Below are 21377 nucleotides of genomic sequence, written 5' to 3'. Positions count from 1 at the left end.
TTAGAGCTCCCTAGAAGTACTGGACGATATAACATCGCCGTGCATCAGCGAATTTGTGAACTAAACCAGAGGAATGATTTTGGCGCGAAAGAAATTTTTAATAAGCGGGGCAAGCAAACGGAAGTAAGTGGTAGCCAATGAGGAAAGGTTTGAGAGAGAAGAGCGCGGAAGGAAACAAGTTGTTCCATACAAAGTGTTGGGTTATGAATATAATAGTAGAAGTCCACTTTATTTTCCCAATTTTAAAAAATAATTGGCGGTCTATAGGTATTTTTTAAACGCTTGTGTTGAAAATGAAATTAATATGAATTCAAATGATCAAAATAGCCTTCATCATGCTAGAACATTTTTAATGTATCCTTAGTACAGCACTGAGCTTCCACCGATCTAAAGGTTTTTAGCGAGGAAAGTTGGACCGATTTATTACTAATTAAAGGTTATGTGCGTCGACATAGAAATTTGTTTTCGTTTTTTAAGTGTGACAAAGGTTTTCCGTTTGCGAAAGATGCTGGTTTTACAAAACGTTTTAGTCGCTTACGGTTAAGTGCTTTTAATATCACATAGATCGTGTTCAGATGTCTCTTTAATTTGGGTATTGCAATTAGTTACATTGATCCTAGGCGTTTTTCCTAATTAGCAAAGAAACATAAGCCATTCTAAATCAAAATTATAACGCGATAACAAGCTTCACACTAATCACGACACTGACGGCGGTCTGACAGCCATTATCATCAACCGGAACTTCCGTAGGTTAACCTATCTCAAGATCCAGGTTAATGGGAAAACTATACTTGTAAAACTGAGCTATAGATGGCGGGCTTGGATGTCTTGGAAAAAAACGTTGTTTTCAAAAGCATAACCTACGTCCAGTACTTATAGGGAGCTGTAATATGATTCACTTATGATGTTTTTTAATCATGTCTTTAAAAGTGAAAACTTGAATATCTGTTACTTCAGGCAATTAATTTTCTACACTTATCTTTTACACTTTGTCTACAATGACAGTTTTTATTAATCAGTTTTGACTTTTCGATAAAACAATACAAAAGTTAGATAATCGTGGGACAAATCAAACAAACAAAACCAAAAATTGTTTGAAAAAAAAATTATAATAACGAGCTTAACGATGAATCTGCGGCAGTGCGGCAATAAGAAAAACTTAGCTAATGTAAGTAATAACGCTAAGAAGACTCGTTACCGGCCCGTATTAGTAATACCAACACGATTCAGATGTTTTAGATGTTTTAGATGTTTTTTGGTTGTATCGCAAAATGCTGGATTCGCGAATCCCTAGTCATTAAACTTCAAGCCTATCATCGAAGCTTTATGACTAACCCCTAGTAAAACATCGGCTTACATAATTCGCTCAGTACTAGTTTCTTGATAAAATTGCAAATGATATAGACAAGAGACGTACATGAGTTCAAGAAACTGAAGCAATGCAAAAACATTTAAGTACATAGCTACAACCAGAAGTAAATATTTACTTCTGCTACAACTTACAAACTGAATCATAGATAAAAAGTCGTTAAAACGCCGATCTTTCCGGGTTATTATCTGATATGAAGAACAAATCCACTAGGAGTAAATGACAACTGTAAAAGTGACGAATGGCTTTTGTTGTAAGAACTTTAAACCAGGGTTAAAAAAACGAAGGTTTTTTTTTAAACAAAAGCCCAGTCCATCGGGTTTTTCTGGGTTTTATTGGGTACTTGGGTTTTTTATCTTTAGAGCTTAGTGATGGGTTTTATTAAGTGGGTATTTTAGTGGTTTTTTGTGGTGGGTAAAACCGAAATAAAACCCGCGGGTTTTTTGGGCTGGGTTTTTTTTAATTCGAACCCTGCTTTAGACACTAAATTTGTCAAGATCATAAGTTCCCTGAAACGGTATCACTCTCCTTTTGTTCCTGCCAACTACTATTATTGCTAGAGGCAATTTCTCAATATAGTTGCGCAAGTGTTCAAATCTAACTTTAAAAGAACACATTTGCAGACTTTTCTGAAAGGTTGTATTTCTTACTCTTAGTTAATCTACTCTCGCTTCGGTTCATGCCCATTGAAAATATTTTTGTTACAAAGTGTGATAAAATGTTATCGTTAACAATTTATCATTTACAAGTGATAACCCTTTTACAAGATAGTTTAAGCGATCTGTCATGGAGAGATTCGAGGAAGCAAAGTTTATATTATAACTTGGGAGAAAGCTGTAAGAGTCTTCTTAAAATAAATGCCGAAAATTATATAAATAACGGATAAAGCACAATTTGGTTTCAAGAATGTCCTCACAAATTTTGGATAACTTTTGCCAGTCGTCTTTTTGGGTAAATAAAATTTACTATAAGCATATTTAAGATATAATAAGTAATACTTAGCTACAATGTAAGTTTTTCTCACTTTTATTAAATCTTATGTTCTTTATATTTGAAATAAAATAAAACATATGATTTTTTTGAAACGGAAGAGCGCACTTTAAATTTGAAAATCCTTCACTTCATAAAGTTTATCTTAGTAGTTTATCTATATCAGAAGTCTATTAATTTAAAAAGATGATGAAAAATCCAAGCCCAAAAGCGATAAAGCACGTACCTGTATACTTAATAATACAGAACTAAAAGTACCTAACATGGGGGTCCATATGTGGAATAAGCTACTGTCAAAAATTAAAAAAACCTCAAATATAAATATTTTTATACATAATCTCAAAAGTTTCTTAGACAAATGAAATTAAAATTAATCCCTATAAAAATGCTACTACTTGAACCTTTTAAAATGCATTTTAAATTTAATTAATTTAGAATTTTTGAAAATAATTTAATTGAGCCCTTTTGTAAACAAGAATTTTTCTCTTAAAGGGATATCCAAATAAATCATTTATTTATTTAAAATTGCCATTGGTTACGTTTTTTTCTTTGCGGGCCGCAAATATAAACGATAGTGGCAAATCGAAACACAAAAGCCAAAATGCCCGTCTATAGGATATACTTAATCAGTGTACTAAATGTAAAAGCAATCTGCTGAAGCACATATCAAGGTTTTTCTGGCCGCCATTTTTCAAGATGGCGGCGGATTTAAAAATATTTCCTAGTGCCTGCCTACCGTTTACGAGTAACGCCCCTTCAAAATTTTAGTATTCTAGATAAAGCGTTGTCGTCTTGTCTTTCATTACCAATTTTTTCGCGCGTTTTCAGGATGCCAACTTAACATGGTACACCGACAACCCTGATTTTACACCGTGCTTCCAAAACACCGTCTTAGTCTGGGTGCCATGTGGTGTATTATGGCTCTTATTACCCTTGGAAGTAGTCTTAGTTTCCAGAACCAATCAGAATGCTTTGCCCTATTCCATACTCAACATAACGAAAATAGTTAAGTTCTTTGATGATAAGTTGTCCGGAAATAAGGAAATTATTAAAAATTAATCAGAAACAATTAAAAATATTATAGTTCTTCTTTTTAATTGCAAAAAGATATAAATGATTCGGTTTGAATATTTGTAGGCTGTTTTGATTTTATTGGCAACTCTAAGTGCAATGAAGCTAGTGAATCAAGTGTATCATGACGATTTTCAGACGATCGACAACGTGGCAGCGGCAATGAAATTTGGAACTTTAGTAAGATGATGTGCAATTGAGGAAGCAATTTAGCACTACTAGATTTTTTGTTGTTCGTGAATAATTTTTTTCTCGCACCGTACGTACAAAATGTATAGCGTTATGCACGGGCTTGTCAAAATCTATTACAGCGCTGTATATATCATTATATCAGCGTCTATGAATAGGGTTGCTCGAACGCAAATGAAAAAGTTGACCAACCTCTCCCCTTGATGACTAGTTTATGATAATTGCGCCAGTTAAATAAAGCAAATTATTGTATCAGGTAATGGCATCGATAGTTGCAATTTTCTTTGGGCGAAGAGGAGGGGTCGTTTCGTCTGGGATACAGATTCTATTCTGGTCTCTCACGGCTTTTAGTGAAGTCATTATCTTCAGATCAAACACCATGGATAACTACCTAGAGGTCTGTAAACAGTTTTTTTTATTTGATAATCCGATAATGGTCGTAATCTCTTTCTACAGAGTGGCAGGAAAGATGATTTTGGTCTTATAATAAGATCAGTAAACATCCCCTTGGTACTGTCGATGCTTGTCCTTAGCGTCATGTCGGAGGGCACTTCAGAAGAAAACAAACCCATAAATGTAATAGTGGAGCATTTATTTTGGCTAAGAATATAAATTTTCTCTTTTCTCGATACATTTTCAATTCTGCTCACCTATTTACGTTTTCGCTTTCAAAAAATTTAGAAGTCACCGGAAGAAGCAGCGTCTTTCAGTTCACGCATGGTACATTCGTGGCTCACGAGGTAAAGTTATTAATAACTAAATAATAGGTAGATAAATATATAAAGTAGGAGGAGCTAGCTGAAAAATATAACAAATCGTCACGAGTTTCGTTTCTAGTCTGGAGAAATGACGCTCGCGCTCAGAATCGTAAGACCATCGATAAATAATGTTATAGGATAGCTTAAAAACAAATTTGCACACGCGCATTCTTTATTCATGGCTTAAGAATAAATCAGGAGACTCAAGTCAGGTAATAAATCGCGGCGCGCATGCCTGAAAATCCGGAAGTAGCGTCATAACGTGATGACGATTTCTTATTATGCAACAAGTTCAGCAAGACCAAATAATTTATATAATCACCTACTCCGATTAAAGTCAGCTACATTTCTGAGGTTGTGGGGAATTTTTTGCGAGTCATCAATTATGTACAGTCCCCGACAAAAGTTTCTGGACATTTTCATTTGGCTGCCATTTTGTTCCTATTTGAGCTAGAGTAACAAAATAGGACTTTCTAGATAGGTTGCCTTCTCAAGATTATTTTAAAATTACAAATGACACTGTGGCGCTAATAGGGCGTTAGCCATAGCGGAAATAGTAAAGCCCCCCGATAATGACGTTACGAAATAATGCTTCGTTAAATTTAACGAGTACGTCTATATCTACTGCTAGGATTATATGGCCTCCAAAACCAATTTAATACCCGATGAATTTGTACTAATTTAAAACTTTCTGCCATTTCAGAAGTTATTTAGTCATTGAAAATGACCAACTTATCATGCAGTTTCACGCTGGATTTTAAGTCGATCATGTGGCCAAGCTTTTACGCAGTTTCACATTGCATGCGAGAACTACCCTTGCTTAAAGGGGTATAGCTATGCATGTAAGAACTGTCCTCTTAAGTTCTCCCTAGGTGGAACCTTGCTATGAATATAGCGCTATTTGCTAATAAATCAAACACTCTTAAAGGTGTCATGCGACACTCTGAAAGGTGTCATACGACTCTAGGAAAGGTGTCATACGACTCTAGGAAAGGTGTCATACGACTCTAGGAAAGGTGTCATACGACTCTAGGAAAGGTGTCATGTGACTCTAGGAAAGACGTCAAGCGACGCTCTGTTAGATGTTATGCGACACTCTGAAAGGTGTTATGCGACACTCTTAAAAGCGTTATTTAAACTCGGAAAGGTGCTATGCTACACCTTTTAAGGAATTGCACTACACTCATATGAGAGTAAAAAATTCACTTTTAGTTCGATATAAGAGTTAAAAAGGTGTTAAACTACACCTCTGTTGCACCATTTTATTCTTATCATTGACACCAATTGCTCAAATAAGTGTTATTAAACCCTTTCAGGGGTGTAAATGAACACCTGTAACCGTGTCAAATTTGGACCCATATAAACTACTTTTAAAGGTGTTAAAGCACACCCCATTTTCTTAGAGTGAAGCTTATTTTAACAGTAGTTTTCCCATTTAAGGTTTTTCCCCACTATTCCCGGGTCCTGGTTCCCTCAGATTGCTACCATATAGGCTTGTGCATAATGACACCCTGCAAAAGTTGCTGCTCGTGGAAATTTAATTGGCTGTTCATAGTTCTAAGGTTTTATATGGTTCATTGTTGTATGTGTAACCGTGTCAAATTTGGACCCATATAAACTACTTTTAAAGGTGTTAAAGCACACCCCATTTTCTTAGAGTGAAGCTTATTTTAGCAGTAGTTTTCCCATTTAAGGTTTTTCCCCACTATTCCCGGGTCCTGGTTCCCTCAGATTGCTACCATATAGGCTTGTGCATAATGACACCCTGCAAAAGTTGCTGCTCGTGGAAATTTAATTGGCTGTTCATAGTTCTAAGGTTTTATATGGTTCATTGTTGTACATACAACAATGAACCATATAAAACCTTAGAACTATGAACAGCCAATTAAATTTCCACGAGCAGCAACTTTTGCAGGGTGTCATTATGCACAAGCCTATATGGTAGCAATCTGAGGGAACCAGGACCCGGGAATAGTGGGGAAAAACCTTAAATGGGAAAACTACTGCTAAAATAAGCTTCACTCTAAGAAAATGGGGTGTGCTTTAACACCTTTAAAAGTAGTTTATATGGGTCCAAATTTGACACGGTTACAGGTGTTCATTTACACCCCTGAATGGGTTTAATAACACTTATTTGAGCAATTGGTGTCAATGATAAGAATAAAATGGTGCAACAGAGGTGTAGTTTAACACCTTTTTAACTCTTATATCGAACTAAAAGTGAATTTTTTACTCTCATATGAGTGTAGTGCAATTCCTTAAAAGGTGTAGCATAGCACCTTTCCGAGTTTAAATAACGCTTTTAAGAGTGTCGCATAACACCTTTCAGAGTGTCGCATAACATCTAACAGAGCGTCGCTTGACGTCTTTCCTAGAGTCACATGACACCTTTCCTAGAGTCGTATGACACCTTTCCTAGAGTCGTATGACACCTTTCCTAGAGTCGTATGACACCTTTCCTAGAGTCGTATGACACCTTTCCTAGAGTCGTATGACACCTTTCAGAGTGTCGCATGACACCTTTAAGAGTGTTTGATTTATTAGCAAATAGCGCTATATTCATAGCAAGGTTCCACCTAGGGAGAACTTAAGAGGACAGTTCTTACATGCATAGCTATACCCCTTTAAGCAAGGGTAGTTCTCGCATGCAATGTGAAACTGCGTAAAAGCTTGGCCACATGATCGACTTAAAATCCAGCGTGAAACTGCATGATAAGTTGGTCATTTTCAATGACTAAATAACTTCTGAAATGGCAGAAAGTTTTAAATTAGTACAAATTCATCGGGTATTAAATTGGTTTTGGAGGCCATATAATCCTAGCAGTAGATATAGACGTACTCGTTAAATTTAATAATCTCTTTTCACGAAGAGTTTTTCGAGCACCAGAAACGCGTTGGACCTAATCTAGTCTACAATATTTAAAAAAGTAAATCCGTTTAGTACTCTAATTCTTCTCAAAATAAACATAAGACATGTCACAAAAGCATGTGCCGCACATGTTGGCCTCCCAAGCTGGCGTCTATAGTCGCCCTACAGTGAGGCCAGTACCTAACCTAGTTTCGATTTTTAGTGTCACACAATACTTTTAAGAGTATCGCATAACACTTTCAAGAGTGCAATAGCGTTGCTACGGTTTAAAATTTGGGGGTGGGGGAAGGGGCTTAATCTTATTATTCGTATATTAAAGATATACAAACTTTTATTGATAAAGAGTATGAAACCGAGTTATTGACTATGAGACAATTGTAGAGCTCGGCATTTTCGATCAATTATCCACTTTATTTTATCTTTATCCATACCCGAAAATTATGTACGGAACTTACATGTTAAATCGTATTATAATCCAGAAATTTGTTTATAAATAATCGGTTATCCACCAATTTGTGGATAATTGATCGAAAATGCCGAGCTCTAGACAATTGTGGATGAAAGAATTACGCTCGTCTTTTGTAAGTTCAGTTTTCGTTTGCTTTTAGTCCCCACTACTATTGGATATTGAAATTCATCTCTACAAGGAGGAAACTTAACGAACTTTTCATTATAATTTTTATACACTATATTGCTACAGAATTTTAGGAGGCTACTAGCAATTTTTCGGTATAGTTTACGGATTATTTTGAGTGGGCTAACTTTGAAATTTGGGGGCGCTATAGCTCCCATAAAAGGCCTAGCGACGCCACTGCAAGAGTGTCGTCTAACGCTTTTAAGAGTGTCATCTAACACGTTTCAGAGTGTCGCCTAACACGTTTAGCTGTGTTTTATGAATGTACAATACCGCTTGATTACCAATTTCCTTTTCAATTTTATTTAAAGGATAAAAATCTTTTCTTTCATGAATATCATCTTAAAAAAAATGTTTAACAATTACGTTTTTCAATATTTTTTTACTGTTCTGATTGACTATAATATTAAAACATAAATGAAAATGAAAGACCTTTTTTAAGAAATCCGCATTACTATAATTTTCCATTTTTAATTTTAAAAGGGTGTTTTAAAAGTTCTATTTTACACCGAATTTACACTATAAATTGGCCACAAAAAATAAAACTCTCTTTTGGGTGTTTTAACGGTGTAAAAAAAGTGTTTTCTTAAATTACACCCTTATAACACGTTTTTAACACTTCCATTTCTTAGAGTGTTTGGAAGTTCTTAAATCAGAAATTACTTCTTGTTAATGTAAAGAAAGTATTGCATTCAGGGCTGTGTGGAATGGTTGGAAGACTACCCTAACACCATCGGATGTATATGAATTGAATCATTGTGACAAAGCTTTAACCGTGTCGCGGAAATTTGAAAATTATTTGAATTATAAACCAAGAAAAAAGTACGTGTCAAGATAAATTTTATACCGATTTCCGAGCCTCTTTTCTTCTTAATTCTTATAAGTTATATTTTAGTGACTGCGAAGATGTAGAAACGGAAAGCCTTCTGATGGGAAGAAGAAGCAATAACAACAAAAAAAGTTTCATTTCCATCGAAATGGCCTGTTTTAAGACAGTGTGGAAATTAGTTTTGGCTGGCGCCATCTTCCAAGTTTTGGCAGATGTGGTTCTTTACGCAACTCCATTTATAATTGGGTACTTTCAAATGTTTTTAGTTTTGTGACAGTTGTTTTGGTATTAGATCATAAAAGTTTTTTCGTTTTGCGAACTTTGTTAGTTTTACGTGTGCTTAAATGAAAACTGGCCCAGCTTGGACAATGTTAAACTTATACATTCATCTATGATATACCACACATCTGACGAAAACCTCTTTACTCCTAGTTTGCTTATTTCATTTGCATCGAGTGACGAACCTCTTTGGAAGGGCGTATTCTACGCATGCCTAATGGGAGTCACTGGAATGGTTAATTGTTTGTTATTGGAAGGCGTGGGCATAGTCAACACCAAATTTGGGATAAGACTGAAATCGGCAACCATGCACGCCCTTTACAAAAAGGTCAATCTTTGAAATACGTCCTGGTATAGTATAACAATACTAATCTATGAATATGTTTATGTATATCGCAGGTTTTACATTTGTCCAATATCGATCGAGGTGATATGAATATGGGAGAAATTTTAAACACAATTTACATCGATACAAGTCGATTCGTTGTTCTTTCAACGCAAATAGCATTTCTTTGGTCCATTCCAGTTCACTTTGTTCTATGTTTTTACTTATTATACAATGAAATTGGAGCGTCTTCATTCATCGGCCTTCTGGTTTTTCTCTTGACTATTCCAATCTCTATTTTAATTACCAAAAAATTTAAAAACGTTCAAGTAAGATAAAGCTAAATCAAATTTACATTTCAAAACTCTTGTTATTATTCAATAGTTTAAGCTCGTATATTTTTGCCATATTTCACAGAATTTGCAAATGAAGATAACTGACAAGAGAGTTAAAATGATGAGTGAAATACTGAACGGAATTCGTGTTTTAAAATTGTACGCTTGGGAAAGTTCCTTCCAAGAAATTGTTTCCAGTTTAAGAAAAGAAGAAATTTCGTTCTTGAAGAAACGAGCACATTTATTGGGCTTCAGTTTCATTATTTCGACCTCTGCACCACATATAGTAAGACCGCAATTACACGCAGACCACCTAACCATGGACAGGTAACAGAATAGGGAGCTAGGTTTGCTTGGAGAAAAGCGAAACACTAATAGCGCTGTGATGGCGGGTTTCGTAAGTTCATCACGAAATCCCAGTAAAATAGTAAAATTCGTCGATAAATTTTTGCGTCGGTAGACGCGTGAGGGCGCGTGCCTGTCCATGGTTGGGTGGTCTCAGATTTAGAAGGCAAATGAAGGGGTTCAATCGATGTATGTCACTTTGAGAATACTCTCCCCTTTACATGGGTTCAGATGCGTTTTCTATTTTGTTTAATTACTTCAATATAGTAAACAACTGAAACGGATCAGCTCCTTTTTTCGACTTAGAATCTAGTTCTGAAAATTGTGCAGTAGTTTCTTCAATAACTCTCCTCGGTATAGGATAAAACGAATGAACTCAACCCTGGGGAAAGGGATAGTAGAAACTTTCGGGTATCACCTTGAAATACCGCTTATTGTAAAGGACTGTACATAAGGCACTAGTCAAGCAAACTTTTAGAAGTAGTCTCGTGTAAATAGATCTTTTTGCTATAGCCAGGTGGCAACTAAACCAAATGCCAAGCAGAAACTAGGGTATATTGCTAAATTTTTGGTTCATACATGGGAAGGAGCTGTCGTGGTAGCGCTGTCGAGTATGCTTCTCAGGAATATACTTTAAAAATACAGTGTTCAACTGAGAGAATTTCTGTAAAGAAGGCATCGGCGAGTAGGTAGAAATGTTTTAAATACGTCACAGGCAGCAAGTGACGTCCAGAAACAAAGACTAAACATGAAGTGTCTCTGGACACATAGTACTTGTTTTTCGTGAGATTGCATTGAAAATTCCCCGAAGTGGTAGTTTTCGAAATAAATTGAACTAAGCTTCTTTGAACCACGCCTTTCCTCAGTCACGTGCCTATGACGTATTTCAAATAATTTTTACACTCAAATCCGATGTATTCTTAACAGACCCTTTAATACTGTAAGCAGGAATACATAGATGGCTTCTACTTGTAGTCTTTAAGAGGCAAAAGACCCCATACTGATATCTGATTGAAGGTAAGGGGAAGGGCTTAAAACTTTGTTAAACCGCGCTTCACCTTCCTCGAGTTTCGTTTTTTATTCAAATATAAAGGACAACCGTCGACCTTCTAGTCGTTCACACGACACTAAGAGAACTCTAACCTTCGGGCTCGGCACGGATGGCTACGTTCATTTCACTTGGCTTCTAGGCTCTTATATATTATAGGTGACAGTTTCTACAACTGCTTCCCTTTTCTTCAAGGAGAAAGGCCCAGAAAATTACAAAATAAAGATTCCAAGTAGAAGAAATCTATGTATTCCTGCTATAAGCCATAGCAAAAACGGATTTATGTACTAAGAACGTTGGATCGTAGCTTTAGCATCTAGTACCATCCTCGCATATTTTACTGAGAAACTTCGTATGCTTATATTTTGACTCCACCCACAAATTTTGTATATAGCGACATTCTCATCTCTATTTTCGTGGTTAAATATTTTTTCCGAAATTGCGCCAGTGGTATAAAAGCAAAGTGGACATTGGACAACAATGCGATATAACTCCCGATTTAGTGGAATTATGTTTTCAAGTTAAGAATATAAATAATTGATGTTTCTTTTTTTAAGTATCTAGTTTTTCTTTCTTTGTACTAACGTATCAAATTCACTACCCATCCTCGACTACTTTGTATGTTTTGATGGGAGTGGCTTATAATTTCAAAACGCGCCCTCGCCATCTATCGGCCTTATTCTAATATTTTGGGCTTTGAAAATAGATACTGCATAAGGCAAGAAAATAATAACAATAACTTATAATTGTACTACAATAATAGTTTTAGTACAAAGAAAGAAAAACTAGATACTTAGAAAAAGAAACATCAATTATTTATATTCTTAACTTTAAAACTTAAGACCACTAAATCGGGAGTTATATCGAATTGTTGTCCACTTTGCATTTTTACCACTGGCACAATTTCGGAAAAAAATATTTAACCACGAAAATAGAGATAAGAATGACATTTTCGATCTCTAGAAGTCGCTATGTGGGTGGAGTCAAAATATAAGCAGACGAAGTTTTTCAATAAAGTATGCGAGGATAGGTAGTGAATTTGCTACGTTCAACGTTCTTCTTACATAAATACGTTTTTGGCCAAAGCATAGCAACCTCATACATTGCAGTTGCGATACTAACTTTTTATTTTACTTTCGAATAAGGCTAGTCTATGCTGTTTTGCCGCTTTTGTTTTCATGGACGATGCGAACGTTCTTACTACTAGGAAAGCCTTCGTTTCGTATCAGTTACTTCGCATAGTCACTATAGCAGCGCGTTATATACCGCAATTCATCCAGACCTTTGCCTTGGTTGGTTAAACTCGGAACTTTGTCACTTTTTACAAGGAAAGTAGTGCCAACGTAGTTCATTTAGTGAAATATTTTAATAACAACATAAGTATGGATGAAAGGATATCGCTATGTACCAAAACTGTTAGCGGGAATGTCAGTCAGCTTTTCCTTTCAATGGTTTTTATCCCTACTTAATAGTGAGATATAATGTTGAAACTCGTTACATTGGAGGTTTATGAAGAAACCGACAAATGATGTGAAAAATCCTAAACTCGCCAACCGTTTTTCCCCAATTTGACTCTGGGCGACATATGTTTGAAAAAATATTCTGGCTGCGTTCAATAAGAGTCACCAAGTAATAATCGAATTTTGCAAAATTTTAAACTGTGACCTTTGTCCTTATAAGGTGGATGTATAAATATTCGTAGATATAAATAAGAACAACTTTAATAATTAAAACAAGTTGGGAAACCATAATAATAATTAATAGGACAGAGACAGATGCGCGCACACACCGGAAGCTAAGGTGCAATTTTTCAAAGGAAAAACACTACAGGCAAAAATTTCTTACTTGCCCTCTTATTACACTCTTTGATGGCCTCAACCAGTGAGCGCTGTCAGACCCCCCCTGTTTCAAAACCGGTATCGAGCATTTGCACTCAGCCAAACAGAGAGAAAATTCGATGTGACTGAAAAACGAGATAGAAATTTCTGTACAACTTAATTAGTGACGACTGGCTCCTCGTCTGTGCGCCGAGGTAGGCGCTCACATGCCCTTGAGATTCAGAAACGACTGTGACTTTCAAGTTACCATCCCTTCCTTCTTATACTATACTTTCTCTATATCCTCCATGCCTCATAAACATCATCTCCCTTGCCTACCAGAGACACTCAACCACTAGATTCACATGAACTTACAACCTTTATAAAAGCAAAAACGGATTTATGGGATAAGAACGTCGGATCATAGCTTTAGCCTCTAGTACCATCCTCGCATACTTTATTGAGAAACTTCGTCTGCTTATATTTTGACTCCACCCACAAATTCGATCTCTAGAAGTAGCTATATACAGAATTTGTGGGTGGAGTCAAAATATAAGCAGACGAAGTTTCTCAATAAAGTATGCGAGGATGGGGAGTGAATTCGCTAACTCCGACGTTCTTATCCCATAAATCCGTTTTTGATAAAAGGGTATAGAAAGGCGTTTTCTGCTTACGAAATTTCCAAGGAACAGAAATTGCCGTCAACTAGCTGTGATCTCTATCACTAACAGCAACACGACTCAAAATAGAACGAAATGTCACAATAGGTCATGAATCTGTTAAATTACGGTTTGGAGAAAGTTTAAATCGAAGATGGTAGGGAAGTCTCTTGTCTCTAACCTCTATGAAAGAAACGTACGCATTACAGAGTTACTATACCAAATACGAAACTAATTTGTTAAAAATAAGATTTTCTAAGATAACCACAGATCTTCCATTATTCAGCCAATTAATTCTCATTCAGAAAACAAAGTAAAGATGGTAATGGGACAGAGCAAGCGAAACTGGGGTACTGGCACTGCTTTCCTTCGTTTTAAGAATAGCGAAATAAGCGAATGTTATATAACGTTGTATTTCACCTTTCTTACAGACAAAAGTTTCTATTTCAAGGATCAATAAAGTTTTGAATTGCACTGTAACCGATAATTACACAGAGAAAAGTAAAACTTCAAATGAAGGAAAATATGGTAAACATAATCATTCATCAGCTTGAAATGAAGCTCAACGAAATTCGATAAATGCTCAGCTTCAATAAATGATATCAAAAGCATATGAAACCACCCGTAAGCGTGAATCGGCGGGAAATTAGCCACAGGGATTGTCTAGGTAAAACTCGCGACACAAGTCTTCCTGGTGGCACAAAAGGGAAACTTTATTCAAATCGCGCAAGGGATGCTACCGGAAGCTTGGGAATAAATACAAGGATTAATATATAACTTAAACTTACCTATTATAAGCTCTACCTCTATTAATACTTGTAATCATAACAAACATTGTCGTCTGCTAGTGGGGCTAAAACGTGGATTTTGAAGTTCGCGTAATAAAGGCATGCGGCAACCTACACTTTTATCTTTTGTACTTATCCTATTCATAAGAAACCAGTTGTACTGAGTACACTTATCACTAAGAGTTTTTCCCATTTTCTTTAAAAATTCGAGATAATTTGCTGTTCCTAATCTTAAACAAATAACTTAAGTCTTAAAAGCCCACACTAAACCGATTGCCGCTGCCATTTATTGCAGAAGCAGACGACTGCTCAGATTTCCGGGTTATAAGGTGGTAGGGGGGTGACTATTCTTTGACGCTCTGGCACGATACCAAGTTAACTGCATGGTACCGAGTTTTGCGAATTATAAGAATTAAGCTTCGAAATGAAATTGCGATATTTTAATATTAGTAAACTCCTTTCAGCTATTGAAGTCGAGAAGGCAACATTCCGCTGGAAAGTAGATGAACCAGCGTGTCTGAAGGAAATAAACTTCCAAGTGCCTTACGGGTCATTAGTTGCCGTTGTGGGCCCAGTGGGCTCTGGCAAGTCTTCCCTCTTATCCGCATTAGTTAGCGAAATGGATAAAATTGATGGAAAAGTGAAAGTAAACGGTAAAGTTGGGTACGTCACTCAGCAACCATGGATCGAAAACACTTCTCTTCGAAAGAATATCTTGTTCATTGACGATTTCGACGACGACAAATACAAGAAAGTCATCGAGAGCTGCGCTTTAGATTTTGATCTTAAGACCCTCCCGGCTCACGACAATACAGAGATTGGAGAAAGAGTATGTTTCGATAAATGCAACTGTTTTATCGTAATTCACTCGTGTTTCAAAAGGGTATCAACTTGAGTGGCGGACAAAAGCAAAGAGTAAATGTGGCGAGAGCAATTTACCACAATGACGATATTTATCTACTGGACGATCCTTTGGGCGCAGTTGACGCGCACGTTGCCAAGCACATTTTCAATAGAGTGATTGGACCACATGGATTGCTTAAAAACAAAGTAGAATACATAAAACTGTTATTTCGAGTATATCTAGTCAATTTATTCATTTATTCAAAGACCAGAGTTCTAGTAACACACAACTTAACGTTTCTTCGAGATGTGGACAAAATATTTTTCATGAACAACGGAGAAATTATAGAAAAAGGCACTTTTGATGAAATAATGAGCAGAAGTAGTCTAGTTAGTGATTTTTTCGGACAACATGTGAAAGAATATAAGGAGCCAGTAAAAGAAGAAGTACAGTAAGTTAATAAATTAACTTCAACTAAGATTTGAGTTGAGAAATTAAGATCTTAAGTTAGATATTTGTCCTTGTCTTCAAGACCCAGCCGAATCTTGCGCTCTAAACACTACCGATATTTTCTTAATATACTATTATAGTTCCTCCAACGAAAGAAACGACCTGAGAAATACACCTATAATGGTGTTGCTTACATCAATTCTATAGTAATTTCTCAACTTGTTCTCTCATTTCAATTCTTTCTGCAAACGATATTGCAGACAAGAATTGAAATGAGAAAACAAGTTGGGACTTAAGAAACATCTATAGGGTTGACGTAAGCGCCACCTATTTAAGCGTATTTCTCAGGTAGTTGAATTCCGAGCTTTCATGTCCAAGTGAGACATCGATAAACTGTATTCTTTTTCAGAGTTATTTCGGAAATATCTAAAACACCTGATGTTAAAAAGAAAGGAACGGATAAAGAAAACGCCAAACTCATTACTAAGGAAGTGTTAAAAGAAGGAAATGTATGCATTTAAAATAATTCAAAAATTCCAAATACATTCTAGGGGTAAATTTTGGCCTTGGTGTTGTAAAGATCTCTTTATGTTATACTTTTTACAGACATCGCTTACAGTCTTCCAACATTATGCAAACGCAATGGGAATTGTAGGCTGTGTTAGCTTGATTCTTATCAATTTAGCGTGTCCTTTGGTCTATCAGGCAATGATGTATTGGCTCGCTTTATGGGGTGAAGCCTCTAAAGATGGTGAAGCTATTGACCCAATAACAAGAACAACCCGAGTTACAGTTTACGGCGTGTTGAATCTCTGTGTTGGTGCTACAGCGCATCTGGCTGTTGTCATCTCCTTGTTTTTGACTCTGAAGGCATCTAAAGTGCTACACAGTGACATGTTGATTTGTATACTACGCTCTCCAATTTCTTTCTTCGATACAACGCCTGCTGGTAGAATACTTAATAGATTCTCGCAAGATATCGACGATCTGGACCAACAGGTACCGGACTTGATTAGGAGTTGCATGTTAACGACATTGCACATGAGTGTAACGACCGTTGCAGCTTCAATTGGGCTGCCTCTTTTCATAATTGTATTTGCCGTTGTTGTTACTGCAAATACATTGCTTCAGGTAAGAACGCTAACTAGAGGCAAACAGAAACTAAGATAGTCTCGATCCTCTTTGTTGAAATTGGTGGATAAATCCTGGAATTGACAATAAGTTTTCTTTGGTAAATGCTGATTATTATTACTCGGTTTTTTTCTTAGCGTTTTTTCATGGCTTCAAACCGTCAATTGAAAAGAATATACGGAGCAAAGAACTCGTTTTTGTTTTCCCAAGTTTCTGGATCAGTTGCTGGCTCTACAGTCATCAGAGCGAGCGACGCGACGAATAAATACGACAATAGGTTTCTTAAGCTTTTAGACGAGAGTACTGCAGCCAATTACATGATGAGCATGTGCCAAAGGTAAATATTGTTTGTCAAACTTTAATGACTCGAACTCTTTGAAAGTTTTTCGATTTTGTTATGAAATTGGTCTCGATTTTAATAATGGTAATCCTTAAAGGTGGCTTGCAATTCGATTCAACTTACTAGCAAACCTCTTGATATTTTCTTCGTCACTTTTTATTGTTCTATGTAAAGGAACTATTTCGTCTGGTATGGTCGGATTTGTTGTGACTGCAGCTATAAATGTAAGTGGTTATAGTTTTTCGAACTTGATTTAGTATGAAATTCCACAAACAAAAACATTTCAACTATGTTTATATGCATGTGGATCAGATAGTATACTTTAATTTAATTTTTTTTCTCTGAACAGCTAATAACTACTCTAAAAACCAATGTAGCCCAAATAACTGGTTTGGAAACGCAGATCGTTTGTGCGGAGCGAGTTCACGAGTATTGTCATTTACCATCCGAAGCAGAGTGGCATAAGGCAAAAACTCCGTTATCTCCGCAATGGCCTGAATGTGGCGAAATTAGTTTTCGAAACTACAGTACCCGATATCGTGAAGGAATGGATCTTGTATTGAAAGATTTGAACTTTACGATATTTGCCGGTGAAAAGCTCGGTGTAGTGGGTCGGACGGGGGCCGGAAAAACATCGCTGACCTTGGCACTGTTTCGTCTGATCGAGGCAGCAGCCGGCGAAATAGTAATCGACGGAGTGAAGATCGCTAATATCGGGTTATTCGATTTGCGATCGCGACTAGCTATCATCCCCCAAGACCCTGTTCTCTTTTCGGGCACATTGAGGCTCAATCTTGATCCGTTCGGAAAATACGACGATCAAAGTCTCTGGTCCGCTCTCGAACATTCCCATTTGAAACCATTCGTCAAAGGTCTCGAAAATGGACTCGACTACCCCGTCAGTGAAGGCGGACAAAACTTGAGGTAAATGCACTATGACAACATAAAAAGGCTGGTGAAATCTCTCATCATACATTCATTGAGAATTCTTGCTTGTAGTAAATTCTCGATTAAAGCTCTCTCATAAATGGTGAATTCGTCTTTCCGTACAGTGTTGGTCAACGTCAGTTGGTCTGCTTAGCCCGTGCATTATTGAGAAACACGAGAATTCTAATATTGGACGAAGCGACTGCGTCCGTGGACATGGACACGGATGATCTCATTCAAGCAACGATAAGTAAGGAATTTGCATTGTCGACGATCATCACCATCGCCCATAGAATCAATACAATCATGGATTATGACAGGTATGGTGAAACGCATTTAAGGAAATAAATACGTTTAATCGGGAACCTTGTACCAATAAAATATTCTGGGGCGTAAAAATTTAGATATGTTAACTTGTTTAAATTCATGCCTAACGAAATAAAGGCTTATTATTTCCCGCTCAAATGAAGAAACAGAGTCTAGTATAGCAAGAACTTTTTTTAAGGATTAGTATAAATTGTACTTTAATTATCTCTTTATTTTTAAATTTATGATGATAGGGTTATGGTTCTGGACCAAGGATTGTTAGCCGAATTGGATTCTCCCAAAAATCTTCTCAATAACGAACAATCGCTATTTTATGAATTGGTTAAAGACGCCAAACTTTTGTAAACATCTTTGTAAATATTTACAAAAATTTTCAAAATATGAAATATTATAATAATAATAATAATAATAGTGTTTATTACGTGCAGATAAACGGTACATGTATATGACCTACAAGTATGTATTATGTCCGTTGAAAATAAAAAAAAAATTAAGGATATGCGGTAAAGTTTTTTATCAAACAAACAAAATGAAATTTGGTTAAAACAAAATTAAAATAACGTCACTTAACGGTGAAGCCGTGCTATTAAGACAAACTTTGGTAATAAAGCTATAAAGACCCGTTACCGGCCCCTATAAGTGACAACAACACTATAGTTGAAGGTTTTAGTTATTTGGTTGATTCACAAAAGGTTGCATTCAAGAATCCCTAGCTATTGTGCCTTAACCGAGACATTTTTGATTTATGAATACCCCTAGTTAAGCATAGGCTTATTGAATTAGCTCAGCAGTTTATTGATAAAATTGGAAATGATAAATAACGTACGTGAGTTCAAGAAACTGAAGCATTCGATAAAAGTCTTTAAGTACATATAGCTCCAACTAACAAACTAAATTTAGATAAAAGGTCGTTGAAACGCCGTTGTTTCCGAGTTATCTTCTTATTATCTTGTATGAATAACAAATCCACTAGGAATAAATCACAACCGTAAAAGCGAAGAATGCGTTATTTTTTAGGCATTTTGGACATGGAATTTTTCTAGATCATAAGTTCCAAGAACCGGTACCACCAACACTCGTATTTTTTCTACCAACTGCTATTATTGATATAGGCAATTTCTCGCGAATGATACCTCTAACAGAACACGTTTGCAGATCAGGCAACCTTTCAGGTTAATATTTCTTACTCTTAGTTAATCTACTATAGCTTCGTTGATGGCTATAGAAAGTATTTTTCTACAAAGTGTGATAACGTGTTATTGTTACGTTAATTGTTTACCATTTACAAGCATAACAAGCAATTTTATGATAAATCATATCTTGTACGTTAAGCAAGATAGTTTAAACGATCTGCCATGGAGAGATTCGAGGAACAAAGTTTATTTTATAGCTTGGGAGAAAGCGGAAGAGTCTTCTTAATATAAATGCAGAAAGTTATATAATTGACGGAGAAAGCGGAAGAGTCTTCTTAAAATAAATGCAGAAAGTTATATAATTAACGGAAAAGGTCCATTTTTTTTCAAGAATGTTATCGCAAGTTTTGGATGACCTTTGCCAGTCGTCTTTTTGGGTGAATAAGATTAATATAAGCGCTGTTTAAATTATATTTATGATAATAAAAGTAATACTTAGCCACAACGAAAGTTTTCTCTTACTTTTATTAAATTAAGAAAATCACGTCAGGGATTTTCTATTTATACTCAATCCGAAATCATAATGTTAAACTCTATGGAGCTTAACATTATGAGGTGGAAAAATTTTTGCGAGTTAGACCCAAGGTTTCGCGACCAAGGGGGTGCACTTTTTTGGTATGTTATCGATTGGGCGTGTTAACAAAACAGCATTGTCCAAAACGGCTTTTTCATAAACGCGTTTGCCATTATAGCCATTTCTCGTTTTAGCGCATTTTGATTACAGCGTTTATATCTTGAGCGTACGAAAGTACGCCTTTTCCAAAATATTGTTGTTTATCTTCATTAACTTCCCAAAATAATATGCCTTTTCCAAAAAATTATATTTTATATTTACTTCCGATATAACATTACTCCTTTTTGCATAATATTGTTCTTTGTCCTATAATAGATATTTCCCTCCCTATCAATCACAGTTTGGGCGGAAACAGCAACCGCTGTTTTGGGAAATAGCGCTGTATTGAGAAACGCGGAAACAGCAACCGCGGTTTTGCTTGTACGCGGTTTTGCAAACCGCTGTTTTAGGAACCGCTTTATTCCAAAACGCGCTTTTGAAAACCGCTCAACTACCCGTGAACCCACTTTTTTCACAGCCTAACTTTACAGCACTAGCAAAGGCTGAAAAGGTATAGTATCTCATTTCTCGTAGTGTAAGGTTAACTTGGCCTTTTTCAAAAAAATATTTTTAAACCACGCGCTAGCACGCGCTGCATTTCAATAAAAGTTTCAATTCAAATCTCGCGCTTAATTTCACCATTTTGATTCTCTAATTTAGTTCACGTGATTTTTTTAAAAACTTTTTGGGCCTATTTTTTGCCATTCTAAGCCTAATGTTAAATGATTACAAAGAAATAGTTGGAGAATTTTTATAATTTTCACATGGTTTCAACGAATATTTAGCATAGTGTGTTTTTATACAGTGCATTGTATTATCCGACCATTCCAATTTCCAAATGTAATTTACGATTTAGTGAAATAATTAGTCTTAAAAAAATTGGACGACTGAGTTTGACTATTCCAGAACTTATTTATTCCCAAATAACGTTTCTCCCCAAAAAGGGACAGATATTATACAAAAACGAGTTTTGCTTCGCAGTCCTTAAAAAACTGCATTTATACACAATCCGCGACACTTTTTCAAACCCACAAAGGGCCAGAAACTAGAAATTATTATACTGTATGTATTGCAATTTGAAATGAAGTTTAATCGATATGACAAATTTGGTTTTAATTACGTAGTTCAAATATTTGTTATGATTAAAAATTTTACAACAAAAACGGGTATAAATGCGGCGTTTCGGAACAAAGAGCTAAATCAAGGACGATTATGACTCGAGTTCTAATTGAAGTTTAAAACTTATA

General features: G+C 35.9%; 1 protein-coding gene across 2 annotated transcripts; it reads left to right on the top strand.

Annotated features, from left to right (window-relative positions):
* Positions 1 to 2145: 2145 nt before the first annotated feature.
* LOC149679013 (ATP-binding cassette sub-family C member 1-like) lies at positions 2146 to 18964 on the top strand. Of its 2 annotated transcripts, none has more exons than XM_089836841.1 (23): positions 2146 to 2320; positions 3188 to 3364; positions 3497 to 3610; positions 3876 to 4016; positions 4076 to 4195; positions 4301 to 4359; positions 8577 to 8702; positions 8776 to 8955; positions 9142 to 9316; positions 9388 to 9642; positions 9731 to 9934; positions 12187 to 12333; positions 13949 to 14045; positions 14770 to 15134; positions 15188 to 15355; positions 15416 to 15600; positions 16009 to 16108; positions 16206 to 16598; positions 16868 to 17067; positions 17168 to 17294; positions 17420 to 17994; positions 18123 to 18317; positions 18558 to 18964. In XM_089836841.1, the coding sequence occupies exons 1-23, from the start codon at positions 2276 to 2278 to the stop codon at positions 18667 to 18669; spliced, it is 4260 nt and encodes a 1419-aa protein (XP_089692967.1). In that variant the 5' UTR covers positions 2146 to 2275; the 3' UTR covers positions 18670 to 18964. The 2 variants fall into 2 exon arrangements, with proteins under 2 accessions (XP_089692967.1, XP_089692966.1); XM_089836840.1 differs by having other exon boundaries at positions 16206 to 16730.
* Positions 18965 to 21377: the final 2413 nt, after the last annotated feature.

The sequence above is a fragment of the Phalangium opilio genome, unplaced genomic scaffold, assembly GCF_054372755.1.
Source record: "Phalangium opilio isolate 3A_F unplaced genomic scaffold, DU_Popi_V2 ptg000042l_1, whole genome shotgun sequence".
Lineage (NCBI taxonomy): Eukaryota > Metazoa > Arthropoda > Arachnida > Opiliones > Phalangiidae > Phalangium > Phalangium opilio.
The sequence above is the reverse complement of the archived record's forward strand: the minus strand, read 5'-3'. Positions and strand labels throughout refer to the sequence as shown.